This window comes from Bufo gargarizans, chromosome 5 (genome assembly GCF_014858855.1).
Source record: "Bufo gargarizans isolate SCDJY-AF-19 chromosome 5, ASM1485885v1, whole genome shotgun sequence".
Lineage (NCBI taxonomy): Eukaryota > Metazoa > Chordata > Amphibia > Anura > Bufonidae > Bufo > Bufo gargarizans.
Genome location: NC_058084.1, coordinates 405116729 through 405130721, shown reverse-complemented (window position 1 = coordinate 405130721; position 13993 = coordinate 405116729). Strand labels below are relative to the sequence as shown.

General features: G+C 42.9%; 1 protein-coding gene across 2 annotated transcripts in view; it reads left to right on the top strand.

The window, feature by feature from the left end:
- The window catches only part of XYLB (xylulokinase), a 370041-nt gene that overhangs the window by 132865 nt on the left and 223183 nt on the right, over nucleotides 1-13993 (top strand). For both annotated transcript variants that reach the window (XM_044293861.1, XM_044293862.1), the window contains exon 11: nucleotides 4251-4291. In XM_044293861.1, coding sequence (XP_044149796.1) covers nucleotides 4251-4291 — 41 coding nt within the window. The remainder of the gene's footprint in view (nucleotides 1-4250; nucleotides 4292-13993) is intronic.

Below are 13993 nucleotides of genomic sequence, written 5' to 3'. Positions count from 1 at the left end.
GTTGCATATCCACGTACCTCGACTATATAACCCCTGAACACCCTACAATAGTGAGGGGACACGACCACCGGCTCCCTACACCAGACACGGAGAGAGTCAGGGTCACCTGGGATCCAGCAAACAGAAAATAACAGATAAATGTTCAGCACTTAACTTTGTAGCAGACTGGAAAACAAGATCAGCATGCACACACACTCCAGGAAGTAGTATAAGCCGCCCAGTAATGCATTATGGGGCGGAATTTAAAGGGATGCAATCAGTCCAACCACATGACAGCTGAGAGAGGCTAACGAGATGAGGAACTGAACATCACAACAAAGAAACTCAAGGAGGAGGTTCTGAAAGGATTCTGTCAGAGCTTCTCAGCTGTCTGGTTGTGACAGGATATCAATCAGTGGAATGACGTTGTCCATCCCATAGTCCTGGCGACTGACAAATAAAGTAGCCTCCTCAAAGGGCACGAGCAAATGGCAGGTGTCACGCATGAGCTGCCACTGGCTAGCATCAAAGTTACACAGGGGAGTACCTCTATCCGCCTGTATCATTAAGAAATAGTTTATGGCTTTTCTCTGTTCGCACAGTCGGTCCAACATATGAAGCGTGGAATTCCAAAGGGTGGAAACGTCGCATATCAGCCTATGTTGGGGGACTCAGTTCTGCCGCTGTAGCTCAAGGAGGCTGTGCTTGGCGGTGTACGAGTGGCTCAAGTGCGTGCAAAGTTTCCTGGCCATTTTAGGATGTCTTGCAGATGGGTGGAAGACTTCAGGAAACGCTTGACAATCAGATTGAACACGTGCACAATGCAGGGCGCATGGCTCAACCCTCCTTGACGTAGCGCTGACACCATGTTCTTCCTGTTGTCGGTCACCATGGTTCCGATTTTGAGTTGTCACAGTTAAATCCAGGATTCGATTTCTTGATGAAGGATGCGGACCAGTTCCTCCCCTATGTGACTCTGTTCACCCAGGCAAACTAGGTGCAGAATAGCATGACACCGCCGTGCCCTGCACATGTGGTATGCTGGTGGGGCACTGTGAATTGTCCCTGCAGTGGAGGCTGAGGACAAGGTGGAGGATGAGGAGGCAGAGGCGGACATTGTCGCAGGACTAACGGCGTGAGAACATGGAGGCGGAAGCAGTGTCACCTGGCCAAGTTGCTGGTTTGGCTGGGCAGGAACCACATTTACCCAGTGGGCCATAAAATTGTCCTTGACCGTAGTTACAGCTCCACATGTCGGCGCTGCCGTGCACTTTAGCAGACACTGACAGGCTCAAGGACTGGCCCACCTTTTGTTCTACATATGTGTGCAGGGCTGGTACTGCGTTTTTGGCAAAGAAATGACGGCTTGGGACTCTCCACCTCAGCTCGGCACAAGCCATCAGTTCTCTGAAAGATGAAGAGTCCACCACTTGGAAAGGAAGGGACTGCAGTACCAGCAACTTGGCCATGAGCACATTAAGCTTCGGCACCGTTGGATGAGTGTACGGATACTGTTGTCTCTTGGCAATTGCTTCGGTGATCGATTGCTGATGGAATGACTGACTAGGAAGAGGAGGAGCATCAGGACCAGCAGATGATGGGAAGGACAGACAGCTTCCTTCGGCTGAGGTGGTGGAGCCTTAACTGCCTGAAATCGGGTGTGTGCCACTGGGTGATGCAGCGATTGCTGTGGCAGGCTGGACCACGACATTGGAGCCACGGTGCTCCCAGGCCACTTTATGGTGACGCTGCTTATGTTGACACAGGGCCGTGGTGCCAACATTGGCACCCTGGCCACACTTCACCTTCTGCCCACAGATTTGACAAATGGCCATGTTCACCAACCCCGGCAGCCTAACATAAAACTGCCACACCGCCGAGTAGATGATTTTACCCTCAACACTCACTGACTGCTACCGCCACTGCCTCCGTGAACCCCTGCACCACTACTTTCCGGGACGGTAGTAGGTGGGCCAGTCCTTGAGCCTGTCAGTGTCTGCTAATGTGCACGGCAGCGCCGATGTGTGGAGCTCTGACTACGGTCAAGGACAATTTTACGGCCCACTGGGTAAATGTGGTTTCTGCCCTGTGAAGCAGGTGGTCTACCCTGGGCATGTTTGGCTCCCGACCTCCCACTGCTGCCACCCTGCTGACTCCCGATCACGCTACCGACTCGCTGGCTCCACCGCTGCCTCATGTGCAAGCTGCCACACTCTTCTCCCGATGATGATGAAGCCCCTTCGTCACCCGGCTCCTAATTGCAATCTGCTACATCATCATCTAGTACTGTCTGCATGTCATTGATGTCCTCCTCAACAGTCTCTGAGCCAGGAGCCTGACCGCTTGCAACACCAGGTCCCATGCCACTCTCCTCATCACTACTTGCCCGCCTATCGGAGATAGCGGCGGATGTCTCCTCTGCTGGGCAGTAGCTGCTGACTTTCCTCTAGCAGCTCGTCCTCGCTGTATAGTGGAGCTGAGCCCACAACATATAGTACTTCTCTGGCTGAGGGAACAAAAAAGGACAGAGGCAAGTTAAGGACAGGTGAGGGGACAGGGCCTGCTCCCTAGCCATGCCAACTATGGGTTGTATCTGACAAACCCACCGACTCTTGGCTGGGGGTGTCTGATGTCACTTGTGACAAAGTTGAAGATCGAGTCAACCATTCAAGAACTGCTGGGTTGCTGGTCAAGACACGACCGCTAGCTGACACTGGGAGCTCAGGCCTCTCGAAGTGACCCCTGCTGCCACACCCCCTTACTCTGCTGCGACCTGTGCCTGCGCCAGAACCATTTAGGCCTATGCCCCTCCCCTGTGCAGGGCCTGTCACTAATCTGTCTGACATACTGTTAGATCAAATAGGTAAATAAAATGGAAATTAATACACGCCAAAAAGGGCTATAATTTTCTCACTTCACCACACAACGGCTAATAAGCCCTTTTTCTTTTTACCCACTAATGCATGCCAAAAATGGCTTTAGAACATATAACTGTGGGCCATGAACCGCAAATATATATTTTTTTGCCACTAATGCATTCCAAAAAGGGCTGTAATTTTCTCACTTCACCACACAACGGCTAATAAGCCCTTTTTCCCCCCTACTAATACACGCAAAAAAAGACTTTAGAACATATAACTGCGGCCGTGAACGGCAAGTCATATGTTTTTTTTGCCACTAATACATGCCAAAAAGGGGCAGTCATTTTCTCACTTCAACACACAACATCTAGTAAGCCCCCCCTTTTTTTTTTGTACCCACTAATACAGAACAAAAAAAGGCTTTAGATCATATATATAATTGCACCGCACAAGGGCTAATAAGACCCCAATAACAAGAACGATTTGCTGGAATTACAGAGATATTGCAAACCTGAAATGAGCAGCAGGATAATGGCTATTTGGATCCGCATTCAGTGAAGCAAGGTGTAATAGGATTGTTCCTATTACCCAGGCTATAAACTCCCCTATTAAACCCTGTTCTGCTTCATTACTATGGAATAATTCCTCCCTATTCTTTCCCTACACTTCTGATGCTCTTTCCCTGAACTTCTGTTGAGTAAAATATATGTTTTCAAGTCTTTCTTAGCACTGTCCCTAGCGCCTGCTAACGTCTCTCCCTGCACTAAGCACACTGGAAACTGGCTGAATCCAAGATGGCTGAGGCTATTTATAGGGCTGTGACATCACAGGACTGGCTGGCTGCTGATTGGCTGCATGCATGGCATTGTGGGTGATCCCTTGTTCCCAGAGTTCCCTGCTCCATGGCCTAACATGTGCGGCAGCCATTTTAGGAAAAAATGCGATTCATTACCACAAAGCGTAAGGAAATTCAGATTCAGTGTGAATCGAATAATTCCTGAAATTCTGATCGAATTCCTCTCATCAGCTTTGATTCGCTCATCTCTAGTGGTGATCTCAGCAGTCCGACCCCCACCGATCAATTATTCCCTATCCAGCAGTTTTTGTTTTTTTACATACACCATGAACATGATTCGCTATGGTTTGCTCATTACGTTATAATTATAATACAAAAACATAGAAAAACCGTGGAAACCTTATTTCCCACTTCAGTAGAGAAAACTTCATTCTTCCCTTATTGCCACAATATGAGAAGAAAATTGTCCCTTATTGGGTTATGTCCATAAAATATGTTATGTGAAGGAATGAAAGTTACAACGCCTGAACTCCGTTATTGCTCCCTGAATTATTATGCATACAGTATTTGCACAATTGTCCTGTAATTCTGATCTTCTAACATTCTTTATACAGCTTCTCTGGCTGGAATGAGACTGGAGGAAGGGGATATTGCAGTAAGTATATTGGTATTTATTCATGTGTACAGACATTTCCAGATTATTTCACACTTTTTGGTTGCCACATAGAATAACACATGATATCTTTGATGGATGAATACTTGTTTGACTGAACCAAAAGTAGCTTGTGTTAATATCCAATATCTGCCAGTTGAGAGTTCCCTCATGCACATTAGATCTTCGGACGACCTCATCAAAACTAGTGAGTTTGGCCTGCTCTTATTTCATATTTATCTAAGGTTTATTCCACCCACCCACAATTCCCGCTAGGCGAAGTTGTGGAAATGGCAGAGACCCTTTCGCTCTACTGTTTCTGTAGGAACCACACAACTACACAGACAGTATCTCAGCATGGTACACTTTTTCCATAACTTCTGAGTTACTAGAAATGGCCTAGCTTCTATTCACTGCTTATGGAAACAGCGAAGTCCTGCTAGTACTATGCCCACCCCTCACTGGTGCTTACACAGGTTATTCCCATCCTGGCCATGAAAGACTGGGGTGGGAATACTCATTTAAGCATGAACTGGAACCAATGAAAATAAGAATAGATCTGTTTTATTTCCTTTAACTGCTGATAAGAATTTAAGGGGAAATCTAGTCAGTGATCTTATCTTATGTCATAGATAAGTGTGAGAAGATCACAGTGGTAATTCAGTAAATTCAAGTACCGTAAATCAGCACCGTAGCTCATTTATTCTCAGGATCACTGGTTTCCCAGGGGCTAGTCCCTCAATGGTCAAGAAGTAATTACCTAATTAGTTTTGCAGTTAGTCTTGTCTTGAGCAAGTAACAAGTGATTATATAGCAAGTTCTTTTTTTGTGCGAACGGTGGGCAATCACCTGTAACAAAGATCACTAAAGATTTTTAATATTTAATCGTTACTGCGATTGGTTCTGTTTTGCCTGTATAGAAAATACACACAAAGATTATTGAAGTGAAAAATCCTCCTTAAAGGGAACCTGTCACCAGTTGTATGGTGTCCTAACTAAGGGCAACATAAATAAGTGACTAATTCTCTTAGCAAAATGCTGGGTCACTTTCTTTTATTGACCCAGTCAATCTGCCAACATCTTGTATTGAAAAGCTCCAGCTGATAATGATGAGTCCTGAATATTCATGAGCTCTTGACTCTCCCCGCCCACCTGCTGCTGAATGACAGTTTTTTTTCCATATGAATAAGCAGCAGGTAGGCAGGGGAGTGGCTATATCTCTGAATTAAATATACACTGGACTCAGTGACATCACGCTGGACTCAAATAGAGTTCATTAGCATGCAGCATCTTTGTGTGTATATTATGAGGTAACCATCTGTCACACCAGTAAGTGAATACATCTAAGGGCTCTTTCACACTTGCGTTGTTCTTTTCCGGCATAGAGTTCCGTCGTCGGGGCTCTATGCCGGAAGAATCCTGATCAGGATTATCCCCATGCATTCTGAATGGAGAGAAATCCGTTCAGGATGCATCAGGATGTCTTCAGTTCAGGACCGGAACGTTTTTTGGCCGGAGAAAATACCGCAGCATGCTGCGCTTTTTGCTCCGGCCAAAAATCCTGAAGACTTGCCGCAAGGCCGGATCCAGATTTAATGCCCATTGAAAGGCATTAATCCGGATCCGGCCTTAAGCTAAACGTCGTTTCGGCACATTACCGGATCCGACGTTTAGCTTTTTCTGAATGGTTACCATGGCTGCCAGGACGCTAAAGTCCTGTTTGCCATGGTAAAGTGTAGTGGGGAGCAGGGGAGCAGTATACTTACCGTCCGTGCGGCTCCCGGGCGCTTCAGAGTGACGTCAGGGCGCCCCACGCGCATGGATGACGTGATCGCATGGATCACATCATCCATGCGCATGGGGCGCTCTGACGTCATTCTGGAGCGCCCCGGGAGCCGCACGGGCGGTAAGTATACTGCTCCCCCGCTCCCCACTACTACTATGGCAACCAGGACTTTAATAGCGTCCTAGCTGCCATAGTAACACTGAACGCATTTTGAAGACGGATCAGTCTTCAAATGCTTTCAGTTCACTTGCGGTGTTACGGATCCGGCGGGCACTTCCGGCAAATGGAGTACACGACGGATCCGGACAACGCAAGTGTGAAAGAGGCCTAAGGCACTTTTTAGTAGTTAATGATTGTATATAATTAGTTAGATTATAATCAAATAGCCACATGACAGGTTCCCTTTAAGAGGCTTTTTCATAGTAGTAGTAGAGGCACTGTAGAAGTTGTGCTTACAAATGGACTCTGAAACCTAAGGGAGCGCAAAAGTTTTGTTGTTCCATATGAGGAGTAATCACGGAAATAGTGTAAATCACAAGGGTATACGTCTTTCTAGGAAAACATGATTCACTGCTGATGAAGACGTTAAAAAACAAAAAAATTAATATTTAATGGAAATTTTGGTTAAAAGGCAGAGATACCCGAAATGTCCTTAGGAGCCAGTATCTCTTACATTCCATACGGGCGATTTCGCTCCCTGGGGCGGAGACACTTGGGAGGCTCATCTCCCTCCCCCCCAGACTTCGCCACTCGCAGCACCGTTCGGCCCCGCCCATGGGCGGAGTTAGTTACTGTAAAAGGGCTGGTAGTGGGCAGTGCGCATCACGGCCATATCAGCACCGGGCGCCGCAGCACATGTGCTCCACTTTATTATTTTGTTGCTGAATGCACTGTAACACTCCTGAGGACATTTAATGAATAGAAACGCGTTGAGTGTAGAATTGAGTGTTTATCTCTCTTTAGCAGATTAGCGGCTCTCTTCACTTGGTGTCACACACAAGGACCCACTGAGATTTCCTAGTAAAGAAGTGTGCAGCAAGTTTACCAGTAACACCAAGATGCACAGATCAGGTCTATGGTGTTTGATTCTCTGCAGGAGCCCCATATATTAGGCTTCTCAGGGATTAGTCATGCCACAACTTTAAATGCATTTCTTTATCCTCCTGCCATCCTATCTGCAGCCATCCATATTGCGGAAGGAAGCTCTAATTTTTGCCCTACTGGAAGGAGTCAGAAATTAATTCACTGCCTATTTCGAGTATCTCTGCTTTTTAGGCCTCATGCACACGACCAGTTGTTCTGGTCCTCATCTGAGCCACAGTGTTTGCGGCTCGGGTGCGAACCCGTTCACTTCAATGGGGCCGCATCTGTTGCTCCATTACGTAGCCCCACAAAAAAAATATAACATGTCCTATTCTTGTCCGTTTTGCGGACAAGAATAGGCATTTCTACAATGGCCCGCCTGTTCCATTCCTTAAATTGCAGAAGGCACATGGGCGGCTTCCTTGCTTTGTGGATCCGCAATTTGCGGACCGCCGAAAACAGAACGGTTGTGTGCATGAGGCCTTAACCAAAACGTCTATTAAATATTTATTATTTTGTTTTTTAACGCTTCCATATGAGGAGACCAGTTCTTTAACTCCTTTATGACATCTGGCATACATGTATTCTTTAAAAATGGTGCCTGCTTCTGAGAGCAGCAGACAACATAGCCACCAAGTTACTGTCTTTTCAAACTGCGGACACCTGGGGTGACTGTCTGTGATTAGCGATAATGTCGATCACAGACATTTAACCCCTCAGATGCCATGTTAAGTTGTGATCATGGCATCTGAGGCGGCTTTCTCATCATTGGTTTTGTTTTTCTACAACTCTATCTGTGTCTTTAACTCCCCTGTCAAATACTCAGTCCAACACCTCTCCCCCAGCACTATTGTTAAAGGCATATTTGAATTAGACGTTACATACAGCACAGTGACCTCTCCTTTAATGTAGAAGTTCTTTTTTCTCATTTTCTCCATTTGGAGCAGACCGCCATGACAACTTCTTTCAGCTGCCTCACAGACATTTTCATTCTGCTGATATCCCCAATACTGTGCCTGCTATGCTCCACAGTGCCCCTGAATACTATACTTATGAAATAACAGTGCAATACAGATAGTCCCCAAAGTGCTCCCAAAATCCCCACCTAATAGCTATAACTCTGTTCCAGAGTGCCCTCATTACTAATAGTGCCCCCTACAATGTACCTGATTTGATAATGCTCCCCAAGAGTGCCCCATTATTAGCAATGTTCTCCATATTGTGCCCAATAATAACAATGCCCCCACAGCACTTTCAGTACTAATAATGCAGTTATAATGCCCCCTTGTAGTGCCCCAGTATTTATAATGACCCCCTGTATTGTCACTGTATTTATTATGCTCCCACTGTCATTCTCCCAGTGTTTATAATCCCTCAGTAGTACCCTCTGTTTTATAATGTTCCTCTCCCCAGCTGTACTGCCCCAGTAGTGGCAGGGAAAAAAAAGTTAATTGCCTCGCTCTATGCTGCTATCTGTGGTGCAGGTGGTTGATTGCAACTTCCTGCTCTGGGTTTCAGGAGGCGGGATGACGTCATCTTGTGGAGTATATCTAATGGAGTATAGTGGAGTATATCTAATCATAAATGACCCCCATAGTATCTTAGTATATCATATAGTTTATCTTTTCAGCTTTGACATTTGACTTAATACTTCCAAGAACTTATTTTCTTCTTTTTTTTTTTTTTTTTTTAGAAGGGATGGTGGAAAGTCAAAGGTCTAATTATAATCTAATAATAAACTGTGAGAATTCCTGAAAACATGCTTTTTACCCTCTAATGAAGCCAGTATTTAATGGATATGGAACATAACAGTGACCTCAGCACTTCAGCCGTCACAATATGCCACCAGCCTCCACATATTTTGCGGAGAGCCTTCCCATCCTCAGTTTAATGTATTTTTTTGAAGGAGTATACACATTTATTACCTGATGGAAATATGATTATGGGTAGAGGTCATATGTATTGACTTTTTAATGAGATTCATTATTGTAAGTGTTAGAATATTAAAATGGTATGTGCAGAAACAGAAAATATAATGATGCAATTATCAAATGCCTCTTGGTATATAGGCCGGCCGCAGTGTGTAAGGGCATAACTTTTTCTGTGCCAGAATTTTTCAGTTTCCTGTTATAGACATTCTTTGTAAACCTTAGTGACAAATCGCCTTCAAAAAATATATTTTATTCAAAAACATTACACTCCCCGAACCATTTACAGCTACAATTATATGTATTCCTATGTTATGCTAGGTAGTGGCTTAAAGAGGACCACTCACCTCTCCTGACATGTCCATTTTAGTAAATACTTCCATTCCCCATAAAATAACAATTCTGGTACATCTTTTCTTAAGACTCGCATTGAGTCTTTCCTCTATTACTCCTTCTGGAAATGTATGAATAAATAGACAACTGAGTGTTAACAACTTTTCCCTTTTACAATAGGGTGTGTCCTTTCATAGTCTGACCGTCAGATTTTGTATGGAGATGACCCCCTTGGCACCAAGCACCTTTGAACACAAGCCTTGGCATAAATACTGCTGATTTTCTGCAGCAGATTTCATCCTTTGCAACGGATAGCTGTGGAAAATCCACCCTTTGTACCTGCATCCATAATCTTTCTTTTCACTTTCTTAATCCCTTTGCTCACCCTGCCATAATACTACATTAGCTGGGTGCGAGAGGTGTATGGAGCAGGATCATAATCTGGGGCTTTATGAAGGCTCCTAGGCCTGTCATACTGAGCCATGCCCAAGGCAAGGCCCGTAAAAATACAATACACTGAAATAGTATTCTAGTGCAGTCTATGATACAAGCAATCAGATGATCACATGCACAGTGAAAAAAAATATATAATAATTAAAAACCAAAATTCAAACCACACTTTACATGTGAAAATAAACAATAAAAAAATAAATATAATTGATACTTCCAATATCCAAAAATGTCCATACTATTGAAATATAAAAATGTTTTCTCTGTAAAAAAAAATGTTTGATTCACCATTTTTGGGTCATCTTGCCCCTCCCAATTTTTTTTATAAAAGTGATCAAAAAGTCGTATGTACCCCAAAATGGTAGCAATAAAAACTAGAGCTCACTCCAGAAAAAAACAAGCCCATAATCAGCTATGTAGAGAAAAAGATAAACATTTAACCCCTTAAGGATCCAGGACGAGAATGCCCATCCTAAATGGCCGATACTTTGTGCCCCAGGGCAAGCATTCTCGTCCTGTGGTCCTTCACCCCCATGTGCGGTGCCGCGATAAGCAGCATGAATCCGGCTGTTACTGACAGATGGATCCCTGCTGCATCCACCAGCATCAGAGATGACCCCGATGCTGGTGGATTAACCCCTCATATGCCGCGGTCAGCGCTGACTGCGGCATATGGGAAGTTTGCGCTCCCTCTCCTTATCCATTGGGTTCCCGCAATGGCAGCCCCAAGCCATTCAAAGGCGTTGGGGCCCGGCATGTACGGAGGCCTATAAGGCCCAGCCTCCAGGCTGGGTCTCATAGGCAAACTATCAGTGTATTACACTGTGTAATACACTGATAGTCAATGCAGTACAATACAGATGTATTGTGCTGCATTGAAACAGGGATCAGACCCTGTAATGTTGAAGTCCCATAGTGGGACAAAAACAAAAAAAAAAAGTGAAAAAAAAAGTTTTTAACAATAAAAAAATTTAAGTTTCAATAAAAAAAAGCCCCTTTGCCATAAAAAGAGACATATAACATTGCAAAAAACAAACAAACAAAAAAAAAACAGACATATTAGGTATCACTGCATGCAAAACAACCAGCTCTATAAAAATATCACATGATCCATCCCTTCTGGTCAACAAAAAAAAAAAAAAAAAAAAAAAAAACTGTGCTAAAAAAAGCTATTTTTTGTTACCTTGCATCACACAAAGTATAATACAGTCCTGATCAAAAGTTTAAGACCACTTGAAAAATGGCAAAAAATCATATTTAGCATGGCTAGATCTTAACAAGGTTCCAAGTAGAGCTTCAACATGCAACAAGAAGAAATAGGAGTGAGACAAAACATTTTTTGAGCATTCAATTTAATGAAAACAACAAATAAACTGAAACAGGCAGTTTTTTTCAGCTGATCAAAAGTTTAGGACCACATGCCTTTAAAAGGCCAAATCTGTGCAAAGATGTGGATTCATTGTCATTTTCTGTAAGGTAGTCACACATTGTGATGGCAAAGGCAAAAAAACTCTCCCTTTTTGAACATGGTCAGGTTGTTGAACTGCATATGCAGGGTCTGTCACAGCGCGCCATAGCTGCTGAGGTGGGACGCAGTAAGACAGTCATTTGGAATTTCTTAAATGATCCTGAGGGTTATGGAACAAAAAAGTCAAGTGGAAGACCCAAAAAAATGTCATCAGCACTGAGCCGGAGGATCCAATTGGCTGACCGTCAAGACACTGGACGATCCTCGACCCAAATTAAGGCCCTTACTAGTGCTGACTGCAGCCCCATAACCATCAGATGGCATCTGAGACTGAAGGGCTTCAAAAACAAAAAACGTCTTCAAAGACCTCGTCTCCTTGAACGCCACAGAACTGCTCGTTTGGACTTTGAACGAGAGCACCAAACATGGGGCATTCAAAGGTGGAAGAAATTTTTATTCTCTGATGAGAGAAAATGGAACCTTGATGGTCCTGATGGTTTCCAACGTTACTGGCATGACAAGCAGATCCCACCTGAGATGTTTTCTACGCGCCACAGTGGAGGGGGCGCTATAATAGTCTGGGGTGCTTTTTCCTTCAGTGGAACAATGGAGCTGATGTTTGCAGAGAGCATTCCTCATGACTGAGGGCCCTCGTCTGTGTGGTAACGACTGGGTTTTTCAACAGGACAACGCTACAGTACACAATGCCCGCAGGACAAGGGACTTCTTCCAGGAGAATAACATCACTCTTTTGGCACATCCTGCGTGTTCCCCTGATCTAAATCCAATTGAGAACCTTTGGGGGTGGATGGCAAGGGAAGTTTATAAAAATGGACAACAGTTTCAGACAGTAGATGGCCTTTGTGCGGCCGTCTTCACCACTTGGAGAAATTTTCCCACTCACCTCATGGAAACGCTTGCATCAAGCATGTCGAAACAAATTTTTGAAGTGATAAACAATAACGGCGGAGCTACTCATTACTGAGTTTATGTTTGGAAGTTGGATTTCAGTTTTGGGGGGATTCAGTTTTTTTGGAGGTGTGGTACTAAACTTTTGATCAGCTGAAAAACAGCCTGTTTCAGTTTATTCATTGTTTTCATTAAATTGAATGCTCAAAAAATGTTTTGTCTCACTCCTATTTCTTCTTGTTGCATGTTGAAGCTCTACTTGGAACCTTGTTAAGATCCAGCCATGCTAAATATGATTTTTTACCATTTTTCAAGTGGTCTTAAACTTTTGATTAGGACTCTACTAAGTGATCAAAAAGTCATCTGTACCCAAAAATAATACCAATCAAACCGTCATCTCATCCTGCAAAAAATAAGACCCTAACTAGTTTCAAAAATGCTTTTATTGTTTAAAACCAAAATATATTAAAAAAAAACAGACATATTCGGTATCGCTACGTCCGTAAAAACCTGCTCTATAAAAATAATACATGAGCTAACCCATCTGGTAAACACTGTCAACTTACATCCAAAAAGTGTAATACCAAATGATCAAAAAGTAGTATTTACCCCAAAATAGTACCAATCAAACCATCATCTCACCCCGCAAAAATTGAGATCCTACCTGACAATTGCCTAAAAAATTAAAAAGAGATGGCTTTCATAAAATAGAGACATAAAAACATGATTTGTTTTCTTTCAAAAATGCTTTTATTGTGTAAAACCAAAATAAATATAAAAAAATAGACAAATTAGGTATCACTGCGTCTGTAACAACCTGCTCTATAAAAATGATTTACCCTGTTAGGTGAAAACCGTAAAAGAAAAAAAAAAAAAAACTATGCTAAAAAAAAATCTATTTTTTTTCACCATACATCACAAAAAGTGTAATATCAAACTATCAAAAAGTAATATGTACTCCAAAATAGTACCAATCAAACCATCACTTCATGCCACAAAAACTGAGCCCCTACATAAGATAATCGCCCAAAAAATAAAAATAATATGGCTTTCAGAAAAAGTAGACAAAAAAAATGATTTAAAAAATGCTTTATTATGTAAAACTGAAACAAAAGAATAAAAGTCGACATATTTGGTATTGTCGTGTCTATAACAACATACTCTATAAAAATAGCACATTATCTAACCTGTCAGATGAACACTGTAAAAAACAAACAAAAAAAACTGCCAGAGCAGCCGTTTTTTGGTTACCTTGCTTCACAAAAAGCGTAGTATAGAGCAATCAAAAGTCATATATACCACAAAATAATACCAATAAAAGTGTCACCTTATCCTATAATTTCCAAAATGGGGTTACTATTTTGGATTTTCTTCTCTAGGGGTGCATCAGGGGGTCTTTAAATGTATTATGGCAACTTAAAATTATTCCAGTGAAATCTGCCCTCTAAAATCCATATGGCGCTACTTTCCTTCTGCGCCCTGCCGTGTGCCCGTATAGAAGTTTACGACCACATGTGGGGTATTCCTGTAAACTGCAGAATTGGGATAGTAAATATTGAGTTTTATTTGGTTGTTAACCCTTGATGTGTTGCAGGAAAAAATTTATTAAAATGCAAAATATGCCAAAAAAGTGAAATTTAAAAATGTAATCTCCTTTTTCCGTTACTTCTTGTAGAATACCTAAAGGGTTAACAAGTTTGTAAAATCAGTTTTGAATAACCTGATGGGTGTAGTTTATACAATGGGGT